The sequence below is a fragment of the Dysidea avara genome, chromosome 8 (genome assembly GCF_963678975.1).
Source record: "Dysidea avara chromosome 8, odDysAvar1.4, whole genome shotgun sequence".
Lineage (NCBI taxonomy): Eukaryota > Metazoa > Porifera > Demospongiae > Dictyoceratida > Dysideidae > Dysidea > Dysidea avara.
Window position 1 is genome coordinate 19,382,833 of NC_089279.1, and position 27,927 is coordinate 19,410,759.

General features: G+C 36.2%; 1 protein-coding gene across 3 annotated transcripts; it reads left to right on the forward strand.

Moving 5' to 3' along the window:
• The first annotated feature begins 4,248 nt into the window (after nt 1-4,248).
• On the forward strand, nt 4,249-27,476 carry LOC136264474 (oligosaccharide 4-alpha-D-glucosyltransferase-like). Of its 3 annotated transcripts, XM_066059224.1 has the most exons (26): nt 4,249-4,612; nt 7,289-7,429; nt 8,766-8,845; nt 15,608-15,794; nt 16,283-16,382; nt 16,445-16,476; nt 16,573-16,659; nt 16,959-17,069; nt 17,345-17,421; nt 17,482-17,593; nt 17,666-17,704; nt 17,773-17,854; nt 17,902-17,990; nt 18,246-18,335; nt 18,395-18,516; nt 18,566-18,656; nt 18,709-18,799; nt 18,850-19,013; nt 21,394-21,526; nt 21,572-21,635; nt 22,692-22,796; nt 22,851-22,951; nt 23,919-24,018; nt 24,854-25,013; nt 26,071-26,214; nt 27,267-27,476. In XM_066059224.1, the coding sequence occupies exons 1-26, from the start codon at nt 4,295-4,297 to the stop codon at nt 27,333-27,335; spliced, it is 2,889 nt and encodes a 962-aa protein (XP_065915296.1). In that variant the 5' UTR covers nt 4,249-4,294; the 3' UTR covers nt 27,336-27,476. The 3 variants fall into 3 exon arrangements, 2 of the variants coding, with proteins under 2 accessions (XP_065915296.1, XP_065915297.1); XM_066059225.1 differs by lacking the exons at nt 4,249-4,612; nt 7,289-7,429; nt 8,766-8,845 and adding an exon at nt 14,160-15,280; XR_010705144.1 differs by lacking the exons at nt 24,854-25,013; nt 26,071-26,214; nt 27,267-27,476 and having other exon boundaries at nt 22,692-22,810; nt 22,864-22,951; nt 23,919-23,954.
• Nucleotides 27,477-27,927: the final 451 nt, after the last annotated feature.

A 27,927-nucleotide genomic window follows, 5' to 3' on the forward strand; every position in this document is an offset into this window, starting at 1 on the left:
ATATATATAATCAGATCTTAATCTTGAAATTACCTAAATTGACGTCCCTTTGTAATGGTGTTAGCATAGGTAAAGCAAGTATCAAGGTCTGAGTAAAAATATTTGTTTAGAACTTTGTATAATAGAATAAAATCCCTATGAGCTTTTAGGATTTATCACCAACAATCAGTAAAATTAATAGTGAGTAGCTTTATGTTATACCTTTTCAACTTTTCTCTGGTCTAAAAGAAATAATGATCCATTTCAGGGTCAAGTGTAGGACATGCTAATGTTATAAACAATTTCACCAACATGTCAGGCTTCAAGTATTCAAAAGATTACTGAATAATTTCCCAGGGCCTTTTGCAGCAACCTCTGTGTTCGTGGAACTTTAGGTAGCTGTTGTGAGATGTACACTGTTAATTAGAACATCACTAACATAGAAAGAGCCAGCAATGTGTTGTTCCAAGGTATAGGTGCTATAGTAACCACTCAAATAGCAAGTTTAGGAGAGTTTATGGTCTTTCCAGCATAGTTTCTTATAAAATGAAATACCTTTGTGTCAGTAGCAAACATACAGCTTTACAATTGTATAGGGCTAATTTAAAATATACTGTAGGAGTGCATGGAGTATGGGCTGAAGCTCCCATCTCTTTCACTTAAGATTGGGATAGTTACTCTAATAATACAGTCAGGAACTAGCTACTTTAGACTGCATGAATCCTAAGACAATTAGTTGCAGTATATATCAGTATAATGTGTATAACAAAACAGCCAAGCAGTAAAAAAAGGGTGCGGCCCCCCATAAAGCCATGATGTGAAATCCAAGTTGGTGGCCAAGAAATGGCTGTGATGGTAAATAAATGGCGTCTCTTCCTATTTTTAGGGGCACACCCTTTTTTGCAGCTTGGTTGTTTTGGATTAGATATCACTTTTTTTGTATTTGCATACTCCAAAACTGGCCTATGGCCAGCTTTGGGGCTTCCTTTTACTTCCCTTTTTTCTTTACTACAGGAAGGTGTAAAGCAGTTGTAGAGTTGAACATACATTTTTTTATAATTGTGCAATTTTTTATATAATAAACTTTTCTCAACAGGCCAACAGAATGTAACTATCCAACTTGTTGTAATTTTGGACAGTCAATCCTTGTACGTAAAACTAGTTATATTACTATAGTTACTTTAATTTATTGCACAGCTTATACAGAAGTATCTATTATATCACATGTGACTTGTTTGCAACTGAATTCTCTGCTAGCTGGGTGACTAGTTTATAGCTGAACTTTCTACAGGGTGATTTGTTTGTAGCTCAACTCTAAACAGGGTGATTTGTTTGTAGCTCAACTCTCTACTGATTGACTTGTTTGTAGCTGAACACTTTACTTGGTGACTTTTTTGTAAATGAACTCCATACAAGTGATTTGTTTGTAACTGAACTTCACAAGGTGATTTTTCATAGCTGATCTCTCTACTCGATAGTTTTTTTTTGTCTCCATATAATATAGAGTATTTGTTTGTAGGTGAACTCTCTGAACTTTCTAGAGGGTGACCTGTTTGTAGCTGAACTCTATACTGGGTAACCTGTTTGTAACTGAACACTCTACAAGTGTAGTTAAATTCTGTATTGGGTGACTAGCTTGTAGCTGAACTCTTTGCAGGATGACTTGTTTGAAGCTGAACCTTCTACTAGATGATCTGTTCGCAGCTGAGCTCTCTACATGTGACTTTTTGTAACTGACTGGATGACTTGTTTGTATATCTGAACTCTCTACAGGTAACATTTTTGTAGCTGAACTCTCTAGAGGGGGATTTGTTTGTAGCTGAACTCCATAAAGGGTGACTTATTAGTAGCTGAACTCTCTATAGTGTGACTTTCTGTAGCTGAACTCTCTACTATATCACTTGTTTGTAACTGAATTCTCTGCTGGCTGACTAGCTTATAACTGAACCTTCTACAGAGTGATTTGTTTGTAGCTGAACTCTACACAGGGTGATTTTTTTGTAGCTCGACTCTCTACTGGGTGACTTGTTTGTAACTGAACTCTCTACTGGGTAGCTGGTTTGTAGCTGAACTCTCTACAGTGTTTCTGTAGCTGAACTCTCTACTGTATGACTTGGTTGTAGCTGAACTCTCTACTGGTAACATATTTCTAGCTGAAGATGCATGTGCTGAACTCTCCACAGAGTGATTGGTTTGTAGCTAAATTTTCTAGTGTGGCTTGTTGTGGCTGAATTCTCTACTGGATGACTTGTTTGTAGCTAAACTCTCATAATTTGTTTGTAGCTGAATTTCCTACTGATTATATGTAGTTGAACTCTTTACAGGGTGACTGTTTGTAATTAAACTCTCCACAGGGTGATTAATTTGTAGCTCAACTCTCTATTGGATACTGCATACTTCTGGAGGTATCACGTCTGGACTAGTGCAAGAACCTGCACTCTCTGAAATATTAGATCAATGGCTCATATAACCTTGGCAGTTTGAGATACGGAGTGACACAGGAGTTAGCTACTTTAGTAGTTCTTCAACTTGGTCAGGAAGAAGTGTGATGAACAAGTGCTTCATCCATTCAGGCCATTATATCTACAAAGTATACAGTTGGTGGTAGCTATGAAGTCCTGTGCTTTTTTTTCTTCAACAACAAAAATAGCACCAAATGAATAAAACCCATCATTTTTACAATAATAGAACACAATGAAATAACAATATAATTTACGTTAAAAAGTAAACCTGTATACAAACTGATGCTCTAATAGGGTGACTGTACTATTAGAGTATCTCAATCACACACTTGCTACATGTAGTTGGATCTCCATAAATTAATACACATTTTGAAAATACATACACTATAGATTATTGAAGTTCCATACTGTTGGAACAGGCCAAGTCAAGAGCCGGATCTTGGAATTGTATATTACATCTGTGGTGTGTCAATCTTGAACCCCATAAACACATCACTACTGTTGGTGGGATCTTGCATTATAGTTTCTGTTGAAGGATGTACATCTAAGTTTTGTGAGGAGTTCCCCAAAGCACTGTCCTTGGACCGCTTATGTTTCTACTGTACATTAATGACATAGACACCAACATTGCTTCCACCATTAGCCTTTATGCCGATGACTGTGTTCTATATAAAGTAATTAAGTCACCTCAAGACCACCTTATCTTACAGCAAGATTTAAACAAACTAGCCCAGTGGACAGATATTTGGCAGATGAAATTGAACACTGAGAAATGTGTGACAATGACTTGTACCAGATCACTTACCTCTACCCCAACAGTCTACTATGTTCATGAGTACCTATTAGACACTACAGACCAACCTCACTACCTATAAGCTAGGTATCAGACTTCACAGTTCTATGACGTGGTCCCAACTTAAAGTGATCAAGGCATTGAAAGCAACTAAAGTATTAAATCTCATCAAACAAATATAGCACAAATGCACTAAAGAAGTCAAAGAATCTGCTTATTTTACTCTTGTAAGACCTGTTCTCGGACCCATACCAACAATATTTGATTGATAACCTTGAGAATATTCAACGAAGAACAGCTAGTTGGGTTATGGGTGACTATCATCTAACAAGTAGTGCATGTATCTGAAATGTTATCTATATTAAACTGGGCTTTACTAGAACATCACCTATACCAAGAGTATAATAATAAAAAAGTACAAGAATACATTATTATATTATGTACTTTTGCCTATACAGAAGACTAAATATGTTTCACTTATAACCTTGTTAACAAAACTACATTTATTGACATCCCACAACACCATTCACTTCTACTTATAACACCTGCTATTATCACCAACTCCACTATGTGATATCATGGTCATCAACAACGTATGACCAGATGAGTTTCTTTCCCAAGACCATTCATGACTGGAATAGTTTACCCCACCAAATCATTGAATCTGACTCAATTAACTCGCTTTCTAATAGATTATCACAATTGTAATGGCTGGACCAATGATTAATACTTTTTTTTTAGTTATAAGTTTGTTGTATGTATATGCAGTATATAAATTGTAAATTGTACGTACGTTCCTGAGCTGTAATGTTTCACAGCTCCCTGTCAGCGTAAGCTGGTTATCCCAGTAACAAATCAATCAACCGATGTTGGCACACAATTTGACACAAATATGAATAGCTATGCATTTCACAAATACCAGCCACGGTACCTGTGAAGTGTGACTCACTAACTCGTTAACAGCTCAATTGGGTAAACGCCCATCTAGTTTTAGCATACATGCGCAGACCTCACGATATCTGCATAGTCACGAGACTCAAGTGCACGAGCCCGAAAGTGCATGACTAGTCGGTACGCTAAAATGTGGAAAGTATTTGGTTTATTGACAATCATACATGCGGCACGATGTCTCAACTACTCACCTAAAGCTAATCCCAAGGCGATTGCTCAGGTGACGCCCAACGCTAGATTTACCATCTTGACTTCCAGGCTAATAAGAATGGAGTGGACACCTACAGACAACACAGGGATGGTGGAGTTCAACGATGACGCGACGTTTGTCTTTGTGGATCGGTTCATGGAGGACGATGAAGTGCCAAAATATACGGTCACAAATACGGGAGAAAACGGAATTACAATAAAAACCGATTACATCACGGTATGCAATAGTAGTTCTAAACGGTATAAGGAATTTTAAGTCAATTAGGGATCAGAGGGAAAACGTAGGGAACCAAGGGAGGTCACCTACACATGCAGATATACTGGTAGGCATTTAATCCCTACTTCAGTCTATAGTTAGCTACCCCATTAGGCCATAACTGTTAAACTGACCACTAGCATATCTGCATGCAGGTGTACCCTTGTTTCCCCACTTTTTCTTTCTATAGTCCCTAATCGAACTTGAAATTCTTAATTTTTACTTATACTTGTTTACTTTTTTTGTAACATTATGCACATATCAATGTCAAGGCCCACCCCTGAGGATCCCCATACACCTACTAGGGATTTTATATCTACATCTTGGGGCTTTTGACAGTGGCAATTTACTGAACCAAACTTTATTTTAATAGATAAATCAAATTTCCTATAGAAACCCCTCTTTCGAGGTGGGGACATGTGAGGTTTGACAAGCTTCTTAGTCCCAGTACTGGGGAATTTCACACTAGACTTTGTTAAATCCCCTGTATTCCCCCACCCTACCCAAGGTTGGCAGGCAGGGCATGACATTGATAGGTGCATTATTGTGACTGGTGAACTCGTGCATACCACATCAAAAGAAAGGAGAGCACCAGAGTTAGTATTTTCATCTGAACACATGCCCCAGCTATCAATTACTGACTCAAAAGTGAAGTGACCATTCACTTTGTATGTTCAGCCCGTTACACAGGGCTACAAATTCCAAGAGAAACATCTCTGCGATCAATCCAGTCACCATGAAAAATATAGACAATTTGCAGGCCTTAACTATCAATTACTGACTCGGAAGTGACCATTACACTTCCTTTTCAGTTATGTTCAGTCCATTTCACAGTATTACAAACAAGGAACAGTAGGAGAAATGCTTCTGTAGTCACCAAGGAGAAAATACGGATGATTCCTGTTTACAAACATAGGGAAGCCATTAATTGACACCTTGGGCTTTCAGCAAAAAGAAATGGGATACAAAGGAGGACAAAGGTAAGTCCATGATGCGTGCATTGTACATACTTGTGTTATACCAAAAGACACATCTCAGGACAAAGTGACATCAAACAGTGAAAAGCAAGCCCTTAGCCTTAGCCATTATCAAGTTACACTTGTCTGAAACCATTTGTTAGTCAGTCAGTCAGTCAAGCAGTAGAAACTTCTTAATAATTTTTAAAAATTTGTAACAACTTTTTGGAAATGTTTCAAGTCATACTAAAGACACTTTTGGGCTTGGTTATTCCTAACCAATACTGCCAAGGCACCATGAACGTCTTGTGAGGCTGGTTTTATTGTGATGTTTTTGGCCACAAAAGCCCAAACATTCATGATCCCTAATAATATACAGCACTGCAGCAGAAACTCAATTGTCCAAACTAATTTGGGGGAAAAGGTGTTCATATAATCAAATAGTACGTAAAATTGAACATCCATACATTTATATAGAGAGCTTTGCTCAACTACTCTAATAAAGCATACACTTGTTGACAAAATACCCTAATTGAGCAGTTGATTTGGTGTTCGGATATTCGAGAGTTCAGTTAATCAGTATTCGGATAATCAAGGTTCCACTGTGCTGTACTGTATGGTGATTATATTAACTAGCCATCATGGAAGGAGTATTTAAATTGTGACTGGCCTACTGAAACTACATTGTACTTGATTGTTCACCTATCATTGTCAAGCCTCACCTCCCACCCCCAGAGGTTCCCTGGAGATTTGAGATCTACATATTGCCCCACTTTTTGGGGCTTTGCAATTTGCTGAACCAAAATTATTTTAATAGGTAAATCAAATCCCATATAGAATCCCTCTTTTGAGGAAGGGACATAGTGGGGTTTAGACAAGCTTCTTTTCCCCAGTATTGGGGAATGTGACACTAAACTTTGTCAAATCCCCTGTATTGCCCCACCCTACCTGGAAGTGGGCCATGACATTGATAAGCCCATTACCACTACTTGGCTTCATGTCGGTAGATGCTATTTTGGGCCACCTATTAATAATTTTATATTTCAGATCCCCATTAACATTGCTTTGTCTCAATGCTAATGTCTCACTGTCTAAATGATCAGTATCATGACATCATGCAGTTTTCACAACATCTCTATGTTTAATGATTGTATGGAAATGTAAAGTAACATGCTTACATACTGTAGCTAAGTATAGAGGAACTCAGAGTCAGAACTTTAACCCTTTTACTTTTTAGATAGTAATCAATGACAGATCCAATAGAGGATTCAGCCAGCTCTAATAAAGCAGTCAGATGCATGAACAATTGCAATGAATAGTGGGCTTCCCACCTGCATTGGGTTAGGCCGATATGAAAAGTTGCATCAACAATAAGTGGCCTTGTGTAAATAGTGGTGATGGTACCGTATAGCCTAAATATTTTGAGGGGAAAATTTTTCAAGGTTGAGCAATGTAACCTAATTAAAATTTTTCACAGATTTGCAAAAAATCTCAAAATGTATGGAGGTATTAGTATTTCAAGGATAAAAATTTTCCTGTTAACCTCCAAAGCCTCAAATGAGCAAAATTTCTCCCTCAATATTGAGGCTAAACAGTAGTTTGTAACTTTCATTTCCCATGTTAGGGCAGGATTAGTTATGTAGTATTCATTTACAAAATCATATAGTTCTTATGTTAATAGGTGAATTATAAACCAGATGACTCAGCCTTCACTGGAGATAATATACAAGTGGTAGTTAAGTTTAATGGTAACACTACAATGTGGTTTCCTCAACCAGCAATTAATCAAACCCTTGATGGAAACTTGATGGGAACAATAAGAGTAAGTAATGATATAGTATATATGACATAAAAGTATAGTGATGCTGATGATGCTCTATCAAGACACACGATAGTATATTGTACGACCAAGGAACAGGCAAATGTATATTATACAAAAACCAAGAAAACGCTGTTTTCACACTCGATGGTGCTTAACCAGAACCTTGCAATAGAGACTCCCTAGGTTAGGGTACCTCCTATAATTGAATTGAGTTTGCCTAGCCATCACTGAGTTATACACCTTCACAATTTATCTTATATTTTCTTCATTTTGCAACACTTAGAAAGATCACCATAACTTACACATGCTGTATTTCCCTTTAAATTTTAAGTGCATAAAGAATATATCTTGACTTGATTGAAAAAGAAAAGAAGATTAAGAAAGAAAATAAGACAAACATTGAAGAGCATATCTCAGTGATGGCTAGGAGGTTTCAACTCAAATTTGGAATGGGAGGTTCCCTACCCTGAGGAAGCTTCATGGACCTGCATGAGCTGTACTTGGCCGCGCGACACACTACTGTATGTCTTGATGTAGCCTGTTTTAATATTTTTTCAATACTCTAATAAAGCCTTTTTTCTGACTCGGCACTTCTAATACAAAGTACATAGAATTTCCACTGATAGATCTACAAGTTTATATACATTCTAGTCTATTACACTAGAATTTTCATTATAGAAAATTGAAGTTACATACCATGTTTTATTAGTTAATAGCTGCCCCAGATAGTAGCCACTCAGCCCACTCCACAGCCTGGAATTATTGTCATAAGAGCCACCCTTGGACAAGAGCCATGATTTATATCTGAACATTGCTGACGTAAGTGTTGATAAGACACAAAAACCAGGCAAAGGAGTTGTTTAATCCAGGAAATAACATTTTTCAGAGAAGCCAAATAGATGATGGTCTATGCATACATTTGAGCACTGTACTTCATGTGCAAAGCAATGTTTGGCTATACGGTTGGCAATCCATCAAGTGCGCACGTTTTGTCCAGGCATACCATTTACATCACTCCAGTCATTCCAGTGTCTTGTCAAGGCACACCAGAGTGCTGTGTGGGCCTTCACTTGCCTGACAAGCTAAGGCTAAAGTAGTATCACAATTGTTAGCCCAAATTATATAACCATCTTGTACTGGTGCTATTTTATAAACTCTTCACATGCCAAATGGATGTTTTTTCCTGGTTACAGTATTGTATTTTATGGAATAACATTAATACATATGTAATGAGTAAGTGCATAAAACTTAGCCTTTGCCACAAAATGTATACATGCACAGTCTTATCTAACTCATAATAATCACTCTGAAGAAATACATTGCTCTAACTGTATAGACATTAGATGGTGCTAATGGTGAGAGAACACTTGACTGTTATAATCAGAATGATGCTGCTGATCTACACTGTACACTAGGGTAAGCATTATAACAGGAAGATATACAGAATTTATGTGAAAATTTTGTGTAATGTGCAAATATGTGATTGCACATTTGCTTTTGATTTATTTTGCTATATAATATAATACTGCAGTAACAGTGTTAGTTCATTTATACAAGAGTATCTTAAAAGTATATCTCTACAAGTACACTGAAAAAATTGGACTAGAGTAGGGACCATGGCACATTAATATAAAGTACTGAAACAAGCTGGAGTAGTCCACAATATTAAATCACAGTAAAACAATAAGAAGTGTTATATCCCTACTGTGCATTTCCCTTATGGTATCTTGAGCACAGTAGGAATATTACACTTTTTATTGTTTTATTGTGATTTAATATCGTGCACTACTCCAGCTTGTTTCAGTACTTTTTATTAATGTGCTATGGTCCCTACTCTAGTTGAAAATTCCTGTGTTACTTGTTTGTTAACTTTTTTTGTATTATGACTCGTGAACCCACACATACCGCATCTGAAATGGCACCACATGCCTCAGCTATATCAATCATTGTCTGAAAAGTAAAGTATCCATTATGCTTCGTTGTCAGCTATGTTCAACCCGTTACACAGTATTTCCAATCTAGAACTGTTTGAAAAGCACCTCTGCAATCCATGCATACTGAAAGAAATGGTGCTGTGTGCCCCAGTTATATCAATTGTTGTCTGAAAAGTGAAGTATCCATTACGCTTTGTTGTTGGCTACGTTCAACCCGTTACACAGTAGTACGAATCAAGAATTGTTTGAAAAGCACCTCTGCAATCAAAACAGCCACTATGAAAAATACAGACGATTTCCATTACGAAGAGAAGCCATCACGTACTATTGCCAAATCAACATTTTTCACTGTCAGCAAAGATGAATGGGACACAAAGGAGGACACTGGTAAGTCCATGAAGAATGCATTGTATGTATTGCGGTATACCAAAAGGCACCTCTCGGGCCAAAGCAACGTTGAACAGTGAAAAAATCAAGTCCGTAGCCTTAGCTGTTATCAAGTTACACTTGTCTGAAGGTATCAGTCAGTCAAGCAGTCAGTCAGTAGAAAATTATGTTAATACATTATTTTAAAAATTCCGTAGCAACTTTTTGAAAGCATTTCGGGTCAATCTGAAAGCTTGTTTGGGCTTAGTTTTACCTAACCAATACTGCCTCATCATTGTCAAGGGAAATCAAGGCTGGTGTTTGGACGATGTTATTTCGTGGACTACGCCTACTCCTTTGTGATCCCTACTATGCAGTACTACTGTACTGTATGATAGTGCATTAGTACAATTTATTATATGGATGATAATGATAAAATGTGACCAAACCTGCAAAAAGGGCATGTGGGCACAAACTATACCCCGTCACTCTACAGGTGATATCTCAGTACTGAAACAGAATATTCACTTTCTTTAATTTGCATCATAAAGCCAATTGTATGGTTACTAAGAGCTGAAAATTGCATTGCCATAGCATAATGGTACAAAAGGTTATGAGTGATGAAAGTTTGAAAAAGTATACTAAAATCATGTGCCCACATGCCCTATTTCCACAGGCCCAGTCACAAATAATCAGTGTTGGGCAAGTTACTTTTTAAAGTAACTAGTTACATATTACATATTACTTGCAACTGAACTATTTAGTTACAGTTACATATTACTCATAAAATAAAGTAACTATAATAATATTACATATTATATTACTTTGTGTCCACAGCCTTAAGCTGTGACGTGTGAAACTACCACCTTATCACGTGACATGATTTCATTGTAAGCTTCATTCAGTAGGCTTTAATACTTCGTTGTAGCTAGGCATTACTCAGTGGATTACTAACGAGATTAGTAACTTCGTTACTTGTAGTAATAATATTACGTAATATTAGACTCGTTACAGTAACTATATTACTTAGGTAACACGTTACATTTGTAAGTAAAGTAACTTGAGTTATATTACCTGTTTTTATAGCATATTTCGTTATATTACTTAGGTACCACAAAAGTAATAATATTACGTAACGCGTTACAAATGTAATGCGTTACTCCCAACACTGCAAATAATCATCCAAATTTGGATTGTTCTAGTCATCCACTATTGGATGATAAGGGATCCAGTTATTAGTAACATCCTACTAGGGACTGTATTCACTATAAAGTAGAGTTATGATTGTATACTATTGCTACTGTAAAATCCCTACTTTGGCTTAATTCCAGTATAGAGATTTCCCACATATAGCTATGGTATACAATCATGTCTCTTGTTTCACTATTTTTTTTAGTAAAAAGATGGCCACTTCATATATTGTTAAATACTCTACGTAGTTTGTTTCATTTAAATAAATATCAATGGCGTAGCTACCATTGAGGCAGCTGCCTTGGTAAAAATGCTCAGCAACAGGCTGAGCAGGCCTGAGTTTTGGCACCCCGGATTTTCTATTCAAACGTTACTAGACAGCATTACTGTACCCCAGTAGCTGAAAAGTGGTCCAGCACCATGCAAGGCACCATGTCACCATAGGCTCCAGCCCTGCTTAGTACTACAGTCATAGATACTATTTTGTGTGGCTTGAATTTGTGAAAGACCGAGATACTCTAATAGAGCAGTCATTGTAATATACTCTAATAGAACATTCAGTACAGATTATAGCCACTGTTCTCGTTACACTACTTGATCATTTACACATATGTTAATTGTCTTTACATTCCTTTTCAAAGGTTCCGAATCCAATGAGTCAACTGCATGACATTGCATTGAGCTAATTGATCATGCATTAGCAGTTACAATCAAAAAAATAGCCTGCTCCACATGCCATTTCAAAGCATATATTTTCAAAATTTTCCTTGAGGGAGCATTCCCCCAGACTCCCTAGCTTGGCATGCTTAGCACATGCAGTTGAGCATCACATGAAAGAGATAATTATCTCTGACTTAAACTTGACATCAGATCAATAAAAAGTAGTGTGCATGACTATGACCTCAGTTACAGTCCATGGATGGCCTGACCGCTCAAAATATCTCGGAGTAAGTTGTGTTGCATGCAATTAAACTATTCTAATAATTGAAGCATGGTATACTGTAGTACTAACTATGCTGCATGAAACATTACTTATGACATGTAGAAAAATGCTCAGAGTCTTCTGAAACAGTTTCCTCCATCCAACCCAGGGGCAGATCCAAGGGGGTTCAAAGGGTTCCATGGAAACCCCCCCCCCCCTCCCCCTTTTGAAAGAGTCTCTTACTCAAGATACTCTAATAGAGCAGTCACAGTATTCTTAAGAGGAGCAGTGTAGCAAGCCATCTATGTAGTCATGAATATACCTAGGTGGTGAGGGGAAACTATTGTCAGCAGATAATAACTTTTTTTTTGGTCTTTGGCTCACAGTTGGGCTGTCTTTGACTTACAGCTAGGCTGAAGTTGCAATTCCAGAGTGGAACCCCCTTTCAAAAAGTCTGGATCTGTCCCTGTAACCAGATAGTCAACCTGCAAAATGCTGTACCACCCATACTTGAAAGTATATTTGTGAATCAGTTGTTGAGTCAGAAGCAGACCCTCAGTTTGGTCAATGTAGCTATAACGTTGCCTCAGTAAAAATTTTTTTCTTGGCTACGCCACTGAATATTAAATGCTTGTGACTGTTTTCGAAAATTTTTGCAATGTAGACCAATGGATATGTGAGTATTGGCCATTTCTTTATGTCATTTCAAAGCGATAGTATGCATGTGTGCATTCAATCTTTCTTCAATGATTTCGTCTTTGTATTTAGTGAAAAGTGATATAAGAAAAATTACCCAGCAATTAGCCCTGTGTCAATTGTGCTGGCATAATTTTTGGCATAATAGGGGATGAAAAGCATAATGCTGGCATAATGGAGCATAATTAAGAGCATAATCGGCAAATTTCCACCACCATAAGGTATAAATTCTGCTATAACAGTCACAAACTCAAGAACTAACCTGTATTTGATGGTGAATTGATTCCTGACAACGAGTAGAAAATTGCACTAGCTACAGTCCTTACAAGTTTACACTCGATGGAATGAGTGCTTTCATTGTGGATTTGAGTTTTATAGGACACATGCAGTCATGTGCCAACTAGTACCAAGGCATGGCAAAGCAGTTTAGCTGAACTTCAGTCATTGAATTTGGCATTATATAACATGTCTCATCGTCTGATTTAAAATAAAATGTGATATGATGAATATAATATATTGGAAGCTCGATTGGAAGACAATACAATAGAAGCTCTGATGATAATAAAAGTTAGTGATGAGTCAGTATACTGGACACTGAGAATAGTGAAGTCTGTGCAGGTTTGCAGTTAATATCAAACTAGGAAATTATTTCAAAAAAATCAAGGTTCTCTAATAGAAAAGTCAAACACTCTAATAGAACAGTCATCGTATGCAACAGAGAGAATGAAAACCATTTGAGTGTTTATTCCCAGGAGGCTAATATGTTCTTGGCATGGTGCTGCATATATACATAGCAGTTGTTGTCCTTTGAATACCAATTGCTACAACTCAGAAGATCAATCAAAAACCATACATAATATTTATACCTAATTATTTGCATACACAGAACTACAAAGATACTAGACAATAAAATGTCTATAGTTTCTGAGGGACTATAGATATGCTGCCCAGACTCCTTGCTCTAATATGCCTACTAACTCTGAAGCACATCCCAATTTCAAGCTATTGCTATTATTTGTATGTTGCAGTTGAAGTGACACTTTCCATCAAATTCTATCACACGAAGAATTTATCTGCACAAAAAAAACATAAAATGAAAGCATAATACATTTATGAAAAGCATAAAAACTAGCATAATAGGCAGAAAATTGGGGAAATGCCAAAAAGCATATTAGGCGAATTTTGGAGCATAATAGACTCAAGCCTACCAGCAATGGAATTTCCCTATTCAATGTAAACACAATCATTCGAGTTTCTCTGTACATCCTTGTGATACCATTTTAGTAAGCACCTGTAATTTATTTTCCCTATACTTGCTGTACAAATTGATCTTTTTGTTGTTTCTACTTTAAAGGGCTGTAACTCCAAACATTATTGGCACATGAGGCTGAAGTTTTACAAGAGCATACACTTGGCTAAGTAGATTATAAATATATAATAATAAAGAACTCAAAAATGCTTATTATGCTGGGTTTTTGCAGATCCGGTCGTAAAGTTAAAAAATATACCAGATGCAATTATTGCATGACTGAACATACCTTGACTGTTACTGCAAAGTAAAGTGACCATTCCACTTCCTTTTCAGTTTGTTCCACCCATTATATTTACAGAGTTTCAAGTGAAGTATGGTATGAAAAGTGCCTCCGCAATCTATCCAGTCAGTAACTACAGAATTACAGATGATTCTTGTTTCTGAAGCCATGACATGTTTCCTCTAACCAGCACTCCACACTGAGAAACACAATGAGAACCAGGATTATGTACACATTGTAGCTGCTGAGGTTGGCAAAAAGGCACATCTCGAGCCAAAATGACATCGAGCAGTGAAGAAATCCAGCCTGTATCTTTAGAGTTATGTTGGCTAGAGAATCAGGTAGTCAGTCAGTTAGCAGAAACTTAATTCAAATTTTTCTACTAAATTTTGATAGAAACTTGTTGGAAGGGTTAGGGGTCACTCTGAAAATATTTTTCATTTTTAAGCTTGATTATGCCTAGCCAATACTGCCAAGCTGGTGTGAAGAAAAAGTGAGGCCAGTGCTTTGAGTGACATTTTTGGGCATACCTCCATGATCCCTACCAAATGTTAGTTACTCTTACACTCTTTATACCTTTCAATACACAACGTAACTATTTAGCTTTTTTGTTGTGCTTTTTAGTATAAAACTAAAAGCATTGTAAAATAAGTAAGCAGTACAATTGTAGAGCTGACCCTATAATTAAGGGCATAGCCAGGAGGGGTTTGGATGGTTCGGAGAGAGGCAGAATTTTTTAAAATTAAAAATCACACCAAATTTTACAGCCCTGGAGCTCTACAGTAGCTACTTGCACACTGGCGCGGCTCTATTACTTTTGTGGGTCACATCGCAAATCATCGACGAATCAAGCATTGCATCACATGATAAATTGCGCATGTGATGCATAGTGGAAATGACAAAAGATTGTTGGTTCATGGTTGGGACATATTACAAGGCAGCAGCTGCAATGAACTTGAGTGGTCGTAGCTGTGAATAGTTAATGGATAGTTACATGATAAATGTTTTGTTTATTTGTCACATGTTACGGGGACATGATGTCTCAAAATATACTGGAGTACAAGCCAAGTAGTTTGAAGTTACTGGCAACTAAGAATAGTGGAGAGCCAAGGAGAACCAAGAATATTGTATACCCGGAAGAAAGTATTGCCAACCAAGGGACTCAAATGTGGAGGGCTCCCGTGTGCTAAGAAGTTGAAGTTAGCTGTCAGTATGTTGTCTGGATGAAGATTAGTTAGTATTACAATAGGTTTATAGTTTCTATAGCTGCATAAACAGCAGTGTGTAGGTTTTAACTAGTTAGATGCACCTTTTAATTACTGCCCAAGGGCACATTTTGTGTATGTATCATAAGATAAACTATGTTGAGAATGTGAATAGCATTCATTGTATAATTGTGGCTGATTTCCTATAATCCACAATGTTTTGATACCAAGATTCTGGTTTTGTGTATTCAAAGGCTTTAACCTTAACATGCCTAGTGAGATAGCACTTATGATGGTGACAATACATTTACAATACTGTGCTGTGTTTTCAGGTTAATATCAACAAATGGCTATGTGGTGGTTGATGATACTAATAGTCCACGATTTACCGGTAATGATTGGCCTTGGGTGATGAACAGAAGTTTGGGTCCTCCTGATCAACAGAAATGTAATGTTGATCCTTATCAACGTATTGACTGTGGATACATTGGGATACATCAGTTTGACTGTGAAGGAAAGGTGGTTACATGTATAATTACCCATAATTATAGGGATAGGCGGCAGAAGAACTGTGCAACTCCGTCACGTTTGTTGATCAGTGACATATATTAATTGAGCAGTATATCACTCTATAATTGATCAGTTATATTTCATAAAACCTACTTAATTTCCCTGTACAAACACAGTTTTAAAAAGTTTCTAAATATTGAAAAATTTTCCTGGGGCATGCAGATCTAGGCTAGTATCCATATCTCTCGCATACTTCAAACTCCACTGAATAACTTTATTGTTGATGTTGGCTTCCTCACTCTTTGGCCTGCTCCACTTCCCCTGTGTCATCGTATTCCAAACAAACAAAATTGATTGTTTGTTGGTTATTACTAGTAGTACATGTATATTATTATATCAAATTCACAGGGGTACAGAGCAGACTTAGATGGTAGTTGTCTTGTGTGACAGAAGAGTTATTGAAAATACCATTTGAAGTTGTTTTATGCTGTTTCTAGGGTTGTTGTTATGATTCAGGAAAGATAAGCAAAGGCATGCCTAAATGTTACTACGGTACAAACACATATCGTGACTGGTACTTCTTTGGATATGGGCACAGTAAGTAGGCATGGTTTCCACTATGCTACTGTATGTGACAAATCTCTGTTGGTGTTGTGTAGATTACACAGATGCTCTGAGAGATTTTACAAAGGTAATGGATACAGCATAAATTTATTTATAAATAATGTATTTTAAATAAACCTTGCTTCTGTTGAAATTCAATATTTTTCATTGTGTACATCTCCAGGTATCTGGTAAAATCCCTATCCCTCCAAGATTTGCATTTGGGATTTACTTTTCACACTACTGGGCTTACAGTGACTTCGGTGAAATGGTAGGTATTAAATAGCAGCTACACTTATATCACTAATATATGTTTCCTGTGGTTTTGTGCATGACAATTTATAATATGAAATTACAATGTCGCAAATGTGCGATATATTATAATCCAGTTTTAATGACTTGTAAATAATTATTTAAGGAAATAATTAACTTGTGATTTTTTTGTAATTAAGGAATATAATATATTCCAGTCAGGAAATATGACATGCATTATGACAATTTTTGTCATAAATTTCTATGTTTTCACGCTTAAGTCAGTGCTATGGAAACATATCTTGTTACCTGATATAGGAAATTGTTGATGAGTATCAACAGAGGGGAATACCCTTGGATGTGTTAGTAACTGATATGGATTGGCACATCACTTTCTACAAGGAAGCTGCTTTAGGAAAGAAAGATCAGGTATTTGATATTACTTAATGACACATAGACCCGTTGTACAATTCTATGATATGCAGCAGTATACTGTTGAGATATATATACTCTAGTCAATTATTTGAATGCACAACCATTGAAGCTATAGTTCTGGACTAACAGTTCTGCATTTTTATATAGATATATAGTTTAGTTTTTGGAATACTACAGACTAAAAGAAATTCAGACTATGTTTTTGTTACGTTGTTCATTTCAATGTGTAATTGATATGGTAAACCTCAATGTTTGTATAATTCCTGTAGTCAGGTCATTCCATTGGTTGGACTGGATTTACGTGGGACAAGCACCTTTTCCCCGATGCCTCAGGATTTCTTGACTGGTATGGTTAATTGTTAATACAATATAGGTATTATCAATTCCTGTGCATGTCTTTGTACAGGTGTGAAACTCACAACATCAAGAACACACTGAACTTACATCCTGCATCAGGTGTTCAACCATGGGAGGACACATATAAGGAAATAGCTATGGCTATGGGAATTAATCCTTCAGTGAGTTTGCTGTATGTTCTCCAGCTAAAGTGTTGATGTGTGCATGATCATTATTTGATTCTTGTTCCTCAGACCAACGATTATGTTCCACTTGATATTACCAATGTAACAGTAAGCATATATCATGTCCAAAAAGCGTCAGTTGTAAATGTGAGCATTGTATGCTTATCAATTCCTAGTTCACTACTAATTGGTTTAAGATAGTCTTGGGGGCAAGGGTGAAGGAAGGCATAGACTTCTGGTGGCTAGACTGGCAACAAGGTATAATTATGTGTGCTATTGTATGAATTTGTCATTGTACTCTATAGGAGAGGAGGTTATTAACATACCAGGTGTTAATCCTACGTTCTGGTTGAACCACATTTTCTTCACTAATCCGATACAGTTTGATGCCAGTGTAAGATAATATCTTACATTTTGATAAAAGGATTCACAGAATAGTTACTAACAGTATCTGAATACTCAATAATGGTATAGTAGAAATACTGATAAAACTTTAATTTATTAATGTATTTATATTTAAAGTTGAGAGTAACTGTATAGTTAATCGGCCAAAACTTTTGTCCATCAAATTGCTTGACAAGGCAATTCATCAAAGTGTATTATCACTGATTTTGAAACATTTATTATTTTATATTTTCTGTTTATATAGCCAAACTACACAAGACCATTTATCCTTCATCGATGGGGTGGTCTTGGCAACCATAGATATCAAGTTGGATTCTCTGGTGATGTTATTCCAGTTAAGACGCCAGTCCACTTCTGTTAGAATTAGTCATAATATCACTGTTAACATTTCAGTCATGGGATTCACTGTCCTTCCAAGTTTATTTTACACTGACTGCATCTAATGTTGCTTTTGTCTACTGGAGCCATGACATTGGTGGATTTGTTTTCTCTTCTCCTCCAGAGTTATACACTAGGTATACAATACAGTGTTTTATTATGTAGTCATCTTATACTTGAACACAGGTGGGTGCAGTGGGGGATTTATTCACCATTGTTCAGGACCCACTGTATGAAGAACTATCTCAATGACCGACGGATTTGGGTGTATCCTTATGTAAGCTAGAGGTATTAAATGGAATATATATATATATTATGTTATTTTTTAGGAGAATTATAAGATAATGCGTAATGCCATGAGACACAGGGCTGCTATGGTTCCTTATATTTACACTGAGGCCAGAGCTGCTTATGATACAGGTCTGAACTATTTATTGTGTTACTGAAACTGTTACGTATGTCTCACACAGGATTGGGTATTGTCAAGCCAATGTATTACTGGACTCCAGAAAGCCCTCACGCATACTCATACAAGGATCAATATATTTTTGGCTCACAAATAATAGTCAGTCCAATAGTAGCTCCCATGGACAACATTACGGAGCTGGCTGCCAAGTCCATCTGGTTACCTGAGGTATGCTGTACTAAGTCCTTGTAATTGGCACACAACTATAAGTGGTGGAGGAAATGCAGTGGTTTATGTTGTACTGTAACTTCATAGGCAATAATGAGTTTATTAAAGCAGGTTGCAGCACTATAGCATGTAAATACCATAAGCTCACATGTCATATATCACAAGGATTAAGTATTATACTGCTGACGTACAAATGTGGAAAGATATGCCAGTTTATGGTTTGACAAGTGTATACATGACTGCACTATTAGAGTATTATTCATGCTGTAAAAGAGCAGTCATTAATGGTGGATTCACGTACCAAGTTTGTTGTGAATCTGAGGAATATTCAAGGAGTTATGAGCATTTATTCACATAAAAAGATCAAATTTCTGTCACGGCTACAGGGTAAACCAAGTATAGAAACAAGTAGATGAAAAATTTGGAATTTTCAACTGGAGTAGGGACCATAGCACATTGATAAAAAGTACTGAAACAAGTTGGAGTAGTCCATGATATTAAATCACTGTAAAACAATAAGAAGTGTTATGTCCCTACTGTGCTCAAGATACCATAACAGAAATGCACAGTAGGGATATAACACTTCTTATTGTTTTACAGTGATTTAATATCATGGACTACTCCAACTTGTTTCAGTACTTTTTATCGATGTGCTATGGTCCCTACTCTAGTTGAAAATTCCAAATTTTTTCATGTACTTGTTTGTTAACTTTTTTTATAAATAAATTCTATTATGACTGTGGTGAACCCATGCATACCATATCTGAAAAGGCACTGCACGCCCCAGCTATATCAATTATTGTCTGAAAAGTGAGGTATCCATTATGCTTCGTTGTCAGCTATGTTACACAGTATTTCGAATTAAGAACTGTTTGAAAGGCACCTCTACAATCCACGTAAACCAAAGAAAGAAATCGTGCCACGCAAGTATCCATTACGCTTAGCTGTAGGCTATGTTCAACCTGTTACACAGCAGTACAAATCAAGAAATGTTTTAAAAGCACCTCTACAATCAAAATAGCCATGATGAAAAATACAGACGATTTCAATTTCGAAGAGAAGCCATCACGTGCTCGTGCCAAATCGACACCTTTCCCTGCCAGCAAAGATGAATGATGGGACACAAAGGAGGACACTGGTAAGTCCATGACGAATGCATTGTACATACTGCGGTATGCCAAAAGGCACCTGTCGGGCCAAAGCAACGTCGAACAGTGAAAAAATCAAGCCCATAGCCATAGCTGTTATCGAGTTATGCTTGTCTGAAGGCATCAGTCAGTCAGTCACTTACTCAGCCAGTAGAAAATTCTGTAAAATAAAACTTTTTAAAAATTCTGTAGCAACTTGTTGAAAGCATTTTGGGTCAATCTGAAAGCTTGTTTAGGCTTAGATTTACCTCACCAATACTGCCTCATCATTGTAAGGGAAAATTGAGGTTGGTTTTTGGGTGATATTATTTTGTGGGCCACGTCTACTCCTTTGTGGTCCCTACTATACAATTGTACTGTACGATAACTTGAAAATTGGTGTGTAGATAAACTGATCATCATAGCAGTGCCTTTTAATAGTTTGAATGGCAGTTGAGTTACAGCGACAGCAAAAACTAAGCAAGTGTAAAATTGCGGGATCGAGTTACTCCAATAGAGTAGTCACCGTGGAGTATAAAAGGTGTGCAAAAAATGTTGAAAAAAACTTACCAGAGTTCAAACCAGGGACCTCCATACGTAACACCTGCATCCTTAACCACTGAACCACTGCTACATTGACTGGTCACCTCACTTAATTTTTGCTTTATAGATGAAATTTTACTTGAATTCTGCTTATAATCAAAATATGTTTGTAATTATAATTTCATAGATCTACCAATAGAAGTACTAGATTGTTCTACAAAATTCTATGTATGTTCCATTAGAAGTCCTCAATAAAATGTGCACTCTATTAGAGTATCACAGTAATATTATGCAATGAAATACATTTATAAGTCTGTCTTTAATATTCATCATTGTATCTACATAGAAAAAAAGAAATGTGAGTAAAAACAAATTTAAAAGTCAGCCATAGGCTGGTTTTGTATAAAGTACAAAAAGAAGTGAAATCCACACAAAAACAGCCAAGTTGTGAAAAAGTGCAAGCCATTGTTAAAATTTATTAGCACATCATTGCAACCATTTCTTGGCCACCACCTTTGATTTCACAACTTCTTTCACCCAGGCTTTTTAAGGCACCACTTTTTCACAGCTTGGCTGTTTTTGTGTGGATTATTATAACAGTAACTTTCAGTGTGAAATAGTATTACTGTACTCAAGTCATCATTGAAAATTTAACAATGGAAAACATACAGCTTGCTATAATTTCAGCATAGTTGTATGCTCACTGACAGGGAACCTTTGTGTGCTGGTCAACTGGTGAATGGATAGAGGGAAATGTTGAGCTCAGCAAGAGGTTCACTTTGTCTGAAACACCAGTTTTTGTTAAAACTGGCTCCATCATTCCAATGAAACCAGATAATTTTGGTACGTCCACTGTTAACCATTTGTGGCTTATATATAGTCTGTTAGATGTTCTTGGCTCAGCTCAAGTCATTCCTGATGTGTTGAAGTTGATGGTATTTCCAGGAGTTGAGTAAGCATAGCTCATTAATATAATTGCAGTGATTTACCAAGTATATACGTAGCTAGTTTAAGAAATTTATAATTTGTTGTACATTATTACTGTGATAAGTAGGAATTCACAATGGAACTCAAAATGGATGCACCCCATTCTTAAGATTATTAATAGACATGATGATAATGTAACATGGAATCTATCATGCAATCACTGTATTAGACATGTATCGCTTCAGCCCAACGGATGACTTTTGCAGTTTGTACAATGCATGCATCATGGACTTATCTTTGCCCTCCTCTGTGTCACATTTGTTTTTTAGCTGACAGTGCAAGGTATTGATTCATGGTAGCATGTGGTAGTTTACCTGTCACTGACCATCACATTGATAAGGGTAATTAACTTTTATTTGTAGTGGCTGGCAGAGGTGCATCTCACACCGTTCTTCATTTGTAACACTGTGTAACGGGTGGAGCATACCTAAAAATGAAACATAAAGGCACATTTGGATGCAAATTTAATTTTTTGAGCCATTCTTTCTATTGATGTGGTATGCACAAGTTAACCTGTCATAATTCTGTTACAAAGTAAACAAACAAGTACAACGAAAATCACCAATTTAAAGTTCAAAATTATCAATTTAAAGTTCAATTAGGGATCATAGAATTAAAAAGTTGTGGAGATTGCCTAAACCTGCAGATATACTAGTGAACTTATTCAGTCATGGTTATGGCTAGACTGAAGTAGTAAAAGTCCACTAGTATATGTATATCTGCAGGTGTAGGCAATCACACTTGTTTCACTACTTTTATTTCTACGATCCTTTATGGTTATGTTAAAATGTAAAATGTAAACTACGCAGTTAATATTTTTATGTTGTCTTAGCTGATTTACTTTTCTTTTCAGAGAACACAGAGCTAGTTTTATGCCCATGGGGTCTGAGATTGCACAAAACAATTTGGGATTTTTAAATGCTATGTAGTTAAAGTAGTGAAACAAAAAATACAACTGTACTTTTCAATTGTTAATGGTGTATAGGGAGTTTTTGCATTAACAATCTATGTCATATCATAGTCCAAGTGAGTACACGCTGTATGAAGATGATGGTCATACTACCAAGTATCAAGCTACACCTCCTGAATATGCCACTCAGTCCTTCTCAATGAAGACAATTGACCAGTACGTGTAACAGTGTGCGTTAGATCACAAATCACAACTTGTGCTAAACACCAGGTATACTCTACAGATCGCAGTTGGAGCATATGATGGTTACACATTTGATGGAAGACCAGAGTCACGTGGTTATGAGGTACATATATTTGGTTGTTGGCCAGGTGAGTACTAGGATGTGCAATCTCTATAGGTTAATTTGGTTGGTTTTCCAGTCTTCTTGTGCTACTAAACATATATGAATATAGCAATTTTAAATTTTGAGTGTATTTGTAGTGGTGCGTATTTGCAACAATATCATGATACGTATTTGCAATAATGAACTCCACAATTAACCATGAAAGGAAAGTTTATCATAGTTAAAATCAACCAGTATTAGACATTGTAGACTCTGCATTAGCCTCCACAGTGGTAAACATTGCTCCAAGGTACCATTCTCCTTCATGTCAATTTATAATATAGTAGCAAGTATCTAAAGACATTATAAAGTATGCTTAACAAGCATTATGGAATATGGATGCTGTCATTATACGGACAGTATTTCTGACAGTATTTCGAGAATATTAAGCATGTGTAGAAAACACACTTTATTAATTTTGAAGCAATTATGTTACCTTAAAATTGCTTGTGTGTATCAACAGTGCAGTCAACAATTTTAATAGACTGCATTTAGTAGAACTTTAAGAGCACAACTACAAAATGAAATGCTCTAATGTATCAACCAGACAGATGAATAATAGACCATTTAAAGATGAATCATCAGTGTAAATTGTCTAACATACTAACATTATTTTGGAATTGATAGGTATTTCCAGCGGGCGAAATGATTTTTTTGAACACTGCTCAAAAACATTAGCCTTGTTCCTTATAATGATTTGAAATTTGCTGGTTAGCCTCATAAGCTACATGTAACAGCATGCAGGTAAGCATCTCAAGCTTATATGCAAATAACAATCAACAGCTGAGAATATACTTATCTATTGTGTGTTTGTGGCTAGATACATAATTTTCTGTATAAACATTACATTGTAGAGGTTAACTCTATGGTTACTTAGTACATATGTAGCATTTACTTGTTTACATTGTACTTACAGATATATAATGTATATAGATATTTTTTTTATTTTACAGCCAAACACATTCAAGTTGATCAAGATACTAATATAAATTATACCCCCTGGACCAAGCTGACTGCAGGTATTAATGAAGACTACTGGACATATGATGGCAGGTATACCAGTACAGTATATGCAATGTAATTTGTAGTGTTACTCAACATCTCTATACCCTGTTCATGACCTGTGGTGAAAATTCCAGGAGGAGTGGTTAGCGCACTTAGAGTGACAATTAATTTACTTGAGTATAAGTATCCATGGATTAACATAAACAAAAAATGAATAAGGATATTGTTCTGTATCATAGTGGTGTCTGGTACAGAAAATCAGTTGCTACCGTAAAGATAAGGGTATTAGTCGTACTGAATTCAGTCATAAAAATTGAAGCTCTACCACAAACATTCCAAAAACAGTCATCATAGCTCTAATGCAGACCAGCTGATGTAGGATTTTAACAGGTATATGCTTAGATATAAGCCAATAGCATTATCTACAACTGCATTCTTTATTGTTTATGCATATGAAAAAATGTGATGGGCTATCTTATTCTTCAGTTGTAATATCAGGCTTCCCTAAAGAGCAGTGCAGCTGCTCTACTTTACTCAAAACTCTTTTGATGTGGTAAAAAGAATGCATATAATTTTAAAAAATTACTTTGATGTTGGTAGCAAATTGACAGTTTTACTGCTCTACTGGGGAAAGCTATAAATGTGTATGTATGTATGTATGTATGTATGTATGTATGTATGTATGTATGTATGTATGTATGTATGTATGTATGTATGTATGTATGTATGTATGTATGTATGTATGTATGTATGTATGTATGTATGTATGATGTATGTATGTATGTATGTATGTATGTATGTATGTATATGTATGTATGCATGTATGTATGTATGTATGTGTCCAATCTACTGTGATTATTTTTTTAATCTTTATTACACACAGCACCAGGACACTGATTATTGGATTGTCTAAAAGGCCAACAAACGCACAGTTCATGATTGAGGTACAAGTTACAGCAGCACTCTCATCAGATCTGTTGAGGTCAAACTATGTTGGACAACTTTCCAGAGTTCGTCTTGTCAAGCAAACACTGGATGACCAGGTAATTATAAAGTATTGTATATTGCATTGAAAGTCATAATGAAAGTAGTAATTGCATGCATGGATATGTGCAAAGTGATGCTCATGGAAAATTTCTGAGTTTGCATTTAAGTTTAAAGGCATTAATTGGGTGAATATTTGCTTCATTGTTGAGATGCTTGAGCTGCTGTCTGGTGGTTTCACTGCTTCTGAGTATTTCAACACTGTTTTATCTTACCAAGTTATGAAAACGTGCAATTCAGTCAAATGCTTTAGGCAAGTCAGGAACTGATTTTTGCCTCTGGCTGCTACTCTGCATTGTGAGAACTATATTGTTCAAGCAAAATATTCTGTGTCAATGAAAAGTGCTTTCCAGCTTGACTAGTATTGAAGGACTTTTCTTCAATTCTTCTGCTGTAAATCCTAGCCTGTTCATTATTTGTTTCCATTCTTTTCCTTAACTAGTGTTGCAGCTTGAATGGCTGCATCAACTCTGCTGCTATTGCATAGTTGTCACAAGCATTATGAAAAACTTTCTAATTAGTGGCCACATTGTCATGGCAGTTCATTAGCTCGGGGGGAAGGGGGAGTAGTAACTGGTAGGCTGCCATGTGTTCTTTCTCTTAACTTCTGACACCATGTTTGGACATAGAACAGTTTCAATCATGCATAATTATTGAGTCATTTTATTATACACATACTTGATTATTGCATCATCAACTATAAGAATCTTCTATGGTACTGTTGTGATGTACATGACTTACTTTGAGCTATTTGTGCAGTGGTAAAACAAAACAATATAGCATTTAACTAAATGCTAGGTTTTTGCTTCAGAATATCTACCCCATAATTGTGCAATTGTACATATACATTAACAAATGACATATGTACTGTAGTTGGTTCCACATTGAAATTTCATGCTCAATGACACTAACAGATTAGTGGAGATGTTGGCTATATTACATATGTACGTAGTAAAAGGTTTTATTAATGCAGCAAACTCTGTTAAATTATAGAGATATTCTGGACAACAGAGGTGTCAGATTAGGCTAGATTCACTGTATTTTATTTATTCATAGTGGGGAAGAGGAACTGTGTACCAAGAAAACTACTTTGACTTACTGAATGCAGCAGAGGTTGGTATGAAAATCACATACAGTCCAGAAATTGCTGAGGATCTACTGAAGAACTTCACTACATTGTACAACAATGGAATGTCACAGGTATAATAAACAAATTATATGAAGAGACTTGAGTATTACCATATCATATTTCAGTCATAGCAAAAAGCAAAGAACATATAGTACACACTTGCTTATTCTGTTATTAAGCAACCTTTAATGATTATTCCACCCTTGATAACTTACATAATTATTTCAAGTTAAATTTGAAAGCAATTTCAGCAGTTCATAAATAAATATATGCTTGACAGTTGTATTGATGTGACTGCTCTATTAGGGCATCTCGATCTTACTTGACTAGTTTCTGGAAATTTTACAAACCCCTAGAGTTGCCTCTGATAATGGAATTTGTTTGTAATTGACACTTCAGGACCAGTTTATTGGACTTTCTTTTTAGAAGGTCTGCAGGCCACACTGGCTGTCTTACACAATGAGTATATGTGACTGTCTCTGGGAAAACCACCTAGTTTAGAAATACCAGTTTTAAATATTCAGTGTGTTGTAGTTTGACAATGATGTACCAAATTTTAACATGTTTTGCACCAAATCCTTACTTTTCAGAGCTTCCACTGTACAAATGGCCAACAGCTAAGTTTCCTACCATTTTAGATAGCTTTTAACTTGAAGTTAACAGTATTAGGCAAGCTCTAATGGGAGGCAAAAGATTGTTTACAAATTACAGAGAAACACATAGAGGCCAAATTGTGGGCCATTTAGTGCTAAATTGAAAGAACATTTACAGCACAAGTCTTTATTCAGCATCACAGAGCTATATAGCCACATACAGCCATCCCCAGGTTGACCAGAACTCCATTAAAGCTCCAGACTGCTCATATGGTACAGCACTGTGGTTTGGGAAAAGCAGCCAGCAAAAGCAGACCGCTCAAGCCTGGCTGATTTCAACAGTAAAATTTGATAATCAAGTGTATTCATGTAGCTTTGTGTTCATGGGGAAAATCAAACATGCTGTCACAGGCAATAAAACCGGTTTTCCCAGATCCAGTCACATTTTACCGTACAGTGTCTTTTATTTCAAGGGAATTTTACTGTATGTTAACCATATAATGCTGAATGTGGTTTTTGTCTTGTTTTAGGTAAAACGCCTTTGGGACCTCCATGCTGATGTAAAGGCTAAGATAATTGCTCAATTATCTTTTGTCTGATTACATGTAAATGGATTGTGTATTCCAGTATTTAGTATCCAGAATATAACATTATTAGTAGATATGTGTCTTATTTTGTCTTGTTAATAATCAGTAAGTGTAGCTATAGCTGTGTTGCATTTTTCCTTTAATTATTTACAACGAAAGTTCATAGTATTGATGCTTTGTGTCACATGAATTATGGTAATTTCACAAACATCCAGTCACTAAGTACAAGTTTTTCATTCAATAGACTAGTCGTGCAGCCATCATTCATACATTAGCAATTATTCAGTAGTCATGCATACTGCATGTGTATATTTGAGTAGTAGAACTTTACTGACATTTTTACAAAAGAACTTTACTATTACCTATCTTTCTTCCTGGTCACAGATGTAGATCAAATACATCATAAATGTTGCACATGGAGGGTCCTATGCATGCATGGATGAAAAATGTAGTATGCAGGCTAGTTTTCTTGTGCATGCATTCTCCAGTCCCCAAAAAGGTGAAACATGATTTGGGGTGATGGTTTTGAAGGTGTGTAGTTCAAGTGAAGAGAATCTTTTTTGAAATGATCTCAGAGTGTCAGAACTGGCCATGCTGGTGCTGA